Source organism: Micropterus dolomieu, linkage group LG23, assembly GCF_021292245.1.
Source record: "Micropterus dolomieu isolate WLL.071019.BEF.003 ecotype Adirondacks linkage group LG23, ASM2129224v1, whole genome shotgun sequence".
Taxonomy (NCBI): Eukaryota; Metazoa; Chordata; class Actinopteri; order Centrarchiformes; family Centrarchidae; genus Micropterus; species Micropterus dolomieu.
The window spans coordinates 5,379,249-5,387,565 of NC_060172.1; the positions used below are offsets into that span (position 1 = coordinate 5,379,249).

The following is an 8,317-nucleotide window of genomic DNA, read 5'->3' on the forward strand; positions in this document are numbered from 1 at the left end:
CCTGCGTCCTCTCTAGCAGCCAGCAGGGGGCGACTTAAACCTGCGTCCTCTCTAGCAGCCAGCAGGGGGCGACTTAAACCTGCGTCCTCTCTAGCAGCCAGCAGGGGGCGACTTAAACCTGCGTCCTCTCTAACAGCCAGCAGGGGGCGACTTAAACCTGCGTCCTCTCTAGCAGCCAGCAGGGGGCGACTTAAACCTGCGTCCTCTCTAGCAGCCAGCAGGGGGCGACTTAAACCTGCGTCCTCTCTAACAGCCAGCAGGGGGCGACTCCAGCGGCTGCAGAAAGAAGTGTGATTGTATAGAAGTCTGTGAGAAAATGTTTCAACTTGTCAGCTGATTTATTCCCTCAGTAAACTCTTTCCTGATGAGTTTATGGTCTCAGTCGCTAGTTTCAAGTCTTCTTCAACACAGCATGATGTTCATTTAGTAAATTATGGTCCCATTTAGAGGAACAGAGACCAGAAAGCTTTAGGGCGGGGCTACAAGCTGATTGACAGGTCTCTACCATGGCGCCCTGTCAATCAGGATAGAGGCGACTCGTATCCGCTGCTCTGTGTACATTTAACCAGCGCCACTGAAAAAGCTCATCAGGAGTCTGCTGCTCATTTTTAAGGTAAGTATGTTTTGTTTTAAGCCTGTTTGTCGCTAGCCAAAATTAGCATCCCAGCTAATATCACAGTTAATGTGAATTACAGATGCACCTTGCTAACTAAGCTAGCTAACTCCACCCTCTCGTCCAAATATGGTCATGTCTGGTTCCAAAAAACCAAATGACCAGTTGGTTGACCGCCGTTTGAAGATTAAGACAAACGGCGGTCAACCAACGAACCAACAACGTTACACTTTTATATTTGCTTCTGATATCATGGGGTTTGGAAAAGTCCCGGTTTCGCTGCTAAAAGATGGGGCTCCAGGCAGATAGGATGCTCAGTTTATTTGTGTCTACATTTCCTATGACGACACTGAATCAGAGCAGAATACATACATAGATGACTGACCGTCACAGACAAGGCCCTGCATCGCTGATCAGGCATGGTGTCGTTCATTCTAACAGGGATCCGGAAATTTCAGAGAACAGTTTGCTGTTTTTACCTGATGAGCTTCTGCTGACGTTGCAGCTGCCTGAGTCGCTGCTGCTTTAGCTTCTCCTCTGTCTCGTCCTTTGGCAAACACACTGGGGAGGAACAATGGTGGTAATAATAAGAATAACTTCTCCTCTACAGTCACAGAGTAAATAAAAGAACCAACTGTTACAGCTACATTAAAAATGTAGTGGACCATAATTCAGAAGCACCAGTCAGTAGCTTGTTTTGTTTTTTTAGCTTAAGTTACTTTTTTTGGACAACGCAGATGTTTCTTCCATATTTACATTTCATTGCATGTTTGCTTATTGTGAAAATAAACCTTTTTCAAAGCATTTTCATTTGTTATAATTTCTTGTTGCTTTAAAAAATTGACACCTATGAGTTATTCATTGGCATACCGTGTGAGCTGCATTACTTTTTTTCTTAAAGGAGACCTATTAAAACTGCTTTTCCAGCCCTCTATTGTAGTTCAGTGACTCCTGTACGGCAGCTTTGCATGATTCAAAGTTAAAAACAATGATTTTCTGTCTTATACTGGCTCTTCATGTAGGCCTTCATTTCAGCCTCTGTCTGAAACAAGCTGTAGATGCTCAGACTGTCTTTTTGAGACACCAGGATTTCAAATGACCCAGTTTTTCTTATTCCATTTCTTACACACTGCATCAAACCTCCTCATGTTCAAGCTGCGCTCTGCGTCACAGCAGGGGATGAAATTAGCACCTGTCAAATACAGGGTAAAGGCTGTCTGTGGAAAGACATTAAGGGGGATCTTGGAAGCTGCTGAAAAGGCGTCTCGGTAGCTTTAATTAAAGAGGGGTGACGTGTGGCTGAATTTGCTACCATGGACACAAGTCAGGGCCAGATCAACCCCGGCTGGTGTCTGATGTTAAGACCCGAAACTCCTGATGACCTGGGGTTTATCCCTGACGATGTGTCCAGGTTACACCACAGAACTAACTGTGGCAGGTGAACATTTCAGGTCACCTGTCCCCATGTCAGATGGGGTTTTCTTAAATTAAAAATTATTCTTTTTAAAAAGCAGAGTAGTCAGGGATTAAGGTTACATGATATATTCCACATTTATACTGTCAGGTCCCCCTAAGTGTTAATAAAGCAGGTAAACATGTCACTGGTAGCAGCTGCAGGCTAAAGTTCACAGCTTTGAACTGAAGAACCAAAACCAAGAAATATATTAATATAACAGGAGTAACAGGAAGAACTCGACTACATATATTTCAGATTTATGACAAAGTGAAGAGAGAAACTTTGCCGGTGATCTTACGCTTTCCGCTCCGCAGCTCTACGTTGCTGTCTGTTGTTCGCAGCCATCTTTCACAAAGGAACACCTGCAGTTCTGGATCCTCAGGTCCAGTCTGACTTCGCCCTCCCTGCTCGGCCTGCCGGTCTGCCAGCCTGCGGACCTCCACCCGGTTGCAGTGCCAGTCCAGGTTGGGGTATCCGGTTCGAGCCTCCAGATGAAGCCGGACCAGAATCAGACGACCCATAGATCGGTTGGCCCGGACCCATACCGGACACGTCTGTCAGGACAGCAGGAAGATTGCTTGCTAGGAATTCAGAAAATGACCAAAACACTAAATAGAGGTTTGATCTCTTTTACATCTGGTGGAAAAGTACTGCGTCAGTTTATCCTTTGGTCAAAGATTAAATAACGTTACTGACTATGAGAAACAAGGAACAAGACTTTTCTGTTTAGATTAAATTATGTTGCAGATAAGGCCAGTTCATTTGTTGTTCAGATGCTAATGAAACGACCAAGCGGGAAGTTTCCGGTCAGCGATAAGATTAGAACGCGGAAGTCCCTGAAACCTGCTTTCTATTGAACGGCCAGCAGGGGGCGAGTCCACTGGCTGCAAAAAGAAGTCCAGCTCCATTAGAAATAAGGTAAAATGTTTCTACTTGTCAGCTGATTTATTCCCTCAGTAAACACTTTCCTGATGAGTTTATGGTCTCAGTCGCTAGTTTCAAGTCTTCTTCAACACAGCATGATGTTCATTTAGTAAATTATGGTCCCATTTAGAGGAACAGAGACCAGGAAGCAGAGAATATTTCAGGGCGGGATTATCCATGATTGATAAGACGTTACCATAGCGACCTGTCAATCAGGCTAGAGTGATTCGTACCCACGGCTCTGTGTAAATGTAACCAGCGCCGCTGAAAAAGAGTCGGCTGTTCACTTTCTCTGGTGAGCACATTTAGTTTTAAGACAAAGTTATCAGCCCTGTTAACGTGAATTACCGATGCACCTAGCTAAGCAAGCTAGCTAGCTCCACACACGGCCGTTAGCCTCATCCAAATATGGTCAATTACTCGAGGCTTCAAAACAGCAGTCCACAAACCAACAGGTGACGTCACCATGACTACGCCCACTTCTTTTATACAGTCTGTGGAAACGACACATTCTCACTCACAACTCATCAGTTATGAGCGCTTGGTCAAAACCTCTCGACATCGCTTTTTAACGCCCAGGGTTCCCTCTTGTGTCGTTTTTGGAGGCATAGGCATAGCGCATCCAAGTTAGCAAGAATAACATCTGATAAGACATCCAAAATAACACTGGTGGTTAACGTTGCTATTTAGACAAGAACAGTACTTGGTTAGGTTTAGAAAACGATAATGGTTTGGGTTCAATTTTACTTTCCTAGTTGAATTAACTTACGTAAGTTTAGCAACGGTAGATGTGTAACTCACGCAACTTACGTAACCTTAAACAACTTATGTAACTTAAAACATTCAATGCTGACTTTGTGTTTCACTCAGGAAACAAACACCAGTCTCTTGGGTGTAAGTCCAAGTGTAAGTATTTTACGCTAAAGGTACCCTTCGGCGCCCGTGTGAAACGCCACCGTTTGCTACGTCCGAGCAACACAAAGGAGGCTAACGCTACCTGCTAGCACATCGGCCGTGAGACGCTGAAGGGTACTTTTGGCGTCAAATAACTATGTTTTGTCACTTTTTTTGAAAGCGTTGGTCTTGGACGCCCTGAGATGAGAACGGTCTGGTCTTGACCATGTGTCCAAACGTGACGACTTGAAACTGAGAACAGGCTGAATGAAATTAAAACCTTTGAGTCAAGAAGATAATATCGTTCCGTTGAGGCAGACGTGTGTGTTTTGTTAAACTACTATTTACTACTAATATAAAGTCAATAATTAACCTTCAAGCTCATTATTTTAGTTTAGTTTTTATTTCTGCATCGTGCACCGAACTCACCGACCCAGGCAGGAGATGACTGTCGCCCTCGTTCACGCTGATGGGCGGAGTCTCCCCCTGCGAGCCAATCAGACTGAGCCACAGGCGGCTGAAGGTTCCGCAGGTTGTACCAGGTGAGGTGTGGACGGTCACTTCAAACTCCTGACAGGAAGCCTTCATGTCGGACATGATGCTGGCGAGGACAGATTTCACCCGTTAACGGCACCGCTGCAACACTAGACGCATGGAAGAGATCAGGTCCTGAATTACATTCCCAACAGCAACTGTTTCTGTCACCGTTTGGGTTTTTCTGGTGTTTGGATTTTTCTGTTGTCACTTTGTTAAGCCCTGCCTCTTGTGTCTTGGTGTATTTCACTTCCAGTCTCCTTGCTGTGGTGTTCCTTGGGCCACATATTCATTAAAAAGATCCACCTCTGTTCATTGGCCTTCAAACACAGTTGAGTATTGACATTATCGACCTTCTCTAATGTCTTTCTTGTGTACTTTTGTTGGGAATTCTGAACCTGGAAAGCACTTTGCTCACCTAGGGTTGTTTTTAAATGTGCTATATATTTAAACTTGACTTTGAACTCTACTTACTAGCTTCCCATTATTATTTCTGTGACACTAAAACATCAATAAAGTATTTATGATTCTGAAACAAACTCTCCTGGGTGAAGGTCCAGGGTCTGAACCCCCCCGCCCACCTCCTCACTCAGACTTTACTGTTATTTAAACTAGGCCTACATTGAGTGTTGAACAATGACGCTGAAGGGCTTTCCAAGGCTGACTTGACCAAGCGTCCGTATGTGACGTCTTTTGGAGGGAGAGCGGTTGCTAAAAACATTTCACACAATTTGGAAACACCTCCTGGATCACATAACATCGTGGACGCTTCCCCATACTGAGGATGGCTAATTAACTGTTTGTTTTGTTTGTGCTTCATTTTTGTGGCTGTATCACGATGTCCCAGAGGTCGGACTGGGCTGTGGACGGCTAGGTTAGGTGGGGTTATAGGTAGAGAGTTAGAAATTGTATTTCTCTCAGTGGTTCTGGCTCTAGTCTTTATTGATTTTGTATTGAAGCCAAATTTTCCTCGTGATGGACAAACACACTGCTGTCACTGCTGTTAAGCTGAACACATACTTAATGTTTGTTAAATCTTCCTCTGCTGACTCTCATAAGAGCTCATTTGTTTACCTAGCTGATATTTGACTTGGAAATGAGCGACAGTGACCCTTTAGTGTGGGCGTCACACTAGACTCTGTTTCCTGCAGTAAAAACACCCAGGGAGAAAGACTCCGATGGAAAAAAGTCCTACAAAAACAACACTGCACTCTTTCATCCTTTATGGTCACTTCCTTCTCTCATTTTTCCCTGACGACTAAACTTCCTGTTCTGTTTTTAACTGTCGGAGAAATCAGTTGAATATTAAATGTGTATATATAATATGAACAAAATCAATGAAGTTGCTTTTTGTCAACAACTTAAGCCAGTTTAAAATAACACACAGTGCTCAGATATCAACCAACAGAAGGACACGTTTCAGATGTTTATGAGCAGTTTTAGCTCTCCTTGTTTTTGTTAAGCAGATGTTGGAGCAACACTTTATTTTACAGGTCTTTTTCATTTTCTAGAACAGTCTAGTGATTTTAAGAAAGTATAGCAAACAGCTCAAATTTAAACCATTTTCATTCATTACTTATTTATTGCTGGAAACTTTATTCCTTTGTTTGTTTGTTTGTTTGTTTGTTTGGCCGACCTGCTGTGTGACTAAAAGACTCTCCAGGTGACGCAACAAGTAAGTTGGAGTGTTTGTCACTATTGTCCTATAATTCTGTAAGTTCTTTCCAGATTTTTTGGTCAAGGAAATTATTTATTGTTGCATTACTGTGCTGCAAAATGACATGCAGTTAATAAAATTTTTACTGTTAGTGAGTTTAATTATGACATTTTTTGATTTACTCCGACACTGTGGCACGTGTCAGTATTTAGTTGTTACTTGAGAGTTATGTTGTAAGTCATCTTTTTTGTTTTCATAATGCATAAAACACAACTTAGTATTAATTTACATTTAACTATGCTAAGTTTGAACTTTCACACAGCTGGTTGACTTAAAATTGGAAATAATCACATCACTGATTAAAAAAGCATTTGTTTAATTTGTGATTGATTTATCTGAATTATTATAATAATAATAATAATAATTACAATAAAGACATATAAAACCTGATTTAAATGTACAAAAGACAATTTAAGGCCTCAAATTTAATTACAATAGTTTGGGGGAATTTGAAGTCTGTACAGAATCGCAGGCGCCCTGATGAAGTGATGATTTTTCATCTGCCAGGTCAGGCAGCTGTGACCTTTGACATTGTGGATATGTCCTTGTGTTGTCTTTGAGATTCTGGTGGTTTTAATGACCTGAACAGGAGTTTAAATTAATGAAACATAAAATAACACAAGTGAGTTTGTAAAGGTTGATACTGGCATACTGGACAGTTTCTATGTAAATAAATAAATTAACATAAAGGTATCTCTCCACCAATATTATATGAACAGCAGTTTGACCAACTAACAGAAAATATGCCAGTAAAGTTCATAAAATGTGAAGAAAATAGCATCAGCAACAACAACAGAAAAAGTAAACAGATGGAAAAAAGTGAGGTTCTGTCAAATTGGATATTCTCACAATTGATGTGAGTAAAGCGTAAAAGAAATATTACAAGGTAAAAAGTATAAAATTAAATTCAGTATTTAAACTGTGTACACATGTTTAAGTCAGGATCAGGATATTGTGGATTAATATTGTGACTATAACAGACTGCTTGTTAAATTGACTGAAATTAATAAAGAAAGTGAATAACATACCTGCAGAGTGACGCCTCCTCTCCTCTCTGGGCTGCTGTGTTGAATGGCAGCTACAGGTAATGTGCATCTCTTTTTAATGCCCCACCCACCACAACACCTCCACATCCTACTGGTCAACCCTTTACCTGAGCATTTCCTTAACACAACATTAAAATACTGCTTCAACCGGCTGTAAAAGATATATTCAGATCCTTTTACTTAACTAAAAGTACCAATACAACAGTGTAAAAGTCCGACATTCATAATCTTAAGTTACTTGAGTAAAAGCACAGAATGTTGTTACATGTAGTCAAAGTATAAGCAGTAAAGTATTATCAGCTTCATGCAGTAAAAGTACTAGTTAGCTACAGTTAGCTAGTTTTAAGTACTTTATCTACAGTCTGCTTGTTAAACTACTTTATATACAATTAGCTGGTGTTAAATGCTTTATTTAGTTAGCTATAGTTTGAACTACTTTATGTACAGTTAGCTAGTTTTAAGTACTTTATCTACAGTTTGCTTGTTAAACTACTGCATATATAGTTAGCTGGTGTTAAATGCTTTATATAGTTAGCTATAGTTTGAACTACTTTATGTACAGTTAGCTAGTTTTAAGTACTTTATCTACAGTTTGCTTGTTAAACTACTTCATATAGCTGGTGTTAAATGCTTTATTTGGTTAGCTATAGTTTGTACTACTTTATGTACAGTTTGCTAGTTTAAAGTACTTTATGTACAGTTAGCTAGTTTTAAGTACTTTATCTACAGTTTGCTTGTTAAACTACTTCATATAGCTGGTGTTAAATGCTTTATTTGGTTAGCTATAGTTTGTACTACTTTATGTACAGTTAGCTAGTTTTAAGTACTTTATCTACAGTTTGCTTGTTAAACTACTTCATATACAGTTAGCTGGTGTTAAATGCTTTATTTAGTTAGCTATAGTTTGAACTACTTTATGTACAGTTTGCTAGTTTAAAGTACTTTATGTACAGTTAGCTAGTTTTAAGTACTTTATCTACAGTTTGCTTGTTAAACTACTTCATATAGCTGGTGTTAAATGCTTTATTTGGTTAGCCATAGTTTAAACTGCTTTATTCACAGTTAGCTATAGTTTGAAGTACTTTATATAATGTTACAGTTTGCTTAACTACTTTATCTACAGTTTGCTTGTT

General features: G+C 40.3%; 1 protein-coding gene across 3 annotated transcripts in view; it reads right to left on the minus strand.

Moving 5' to 3' along the window:
• The window catches only part of zgc:152891 (uncharacterized protein LOC767741 homolog), a 22,433-nt gene that overhangs the window by 12,661 nt on the left and 1,455 nt on the right, over positions 1-8,317 (minus strand). The window contains exons 1-4 of one of the 3 annotated variants that reach the window (XM_046040698.1): positions 7,167-7,535; positions 4,317-4,531; positions 2,368-2,623; positions 1,093-1,174 (exon numbers count right to left, since the gene is read on the minus strand). In XM_046040698.1, the coding sequence (XP_045896654.1) occupies positions 1,093-1,174; positions 2,368-2,623; positions 4,317-4,484 (506 nt within the window). In that variant the 5' untranslated portion in view covers positions 4,485-4,531; positions 7,167-7,535. Of the gene's footprint in view, positions 1-1,092; positions 1,175-2,367; positions 2,651-4,316; positions 4,532-7,166; positions 7,536-8,317 lie in introns of those variants that run through there. The other 2 variants (XM_046040696.1, XM_046040699.1) reach the window with 2 other exon arrangements.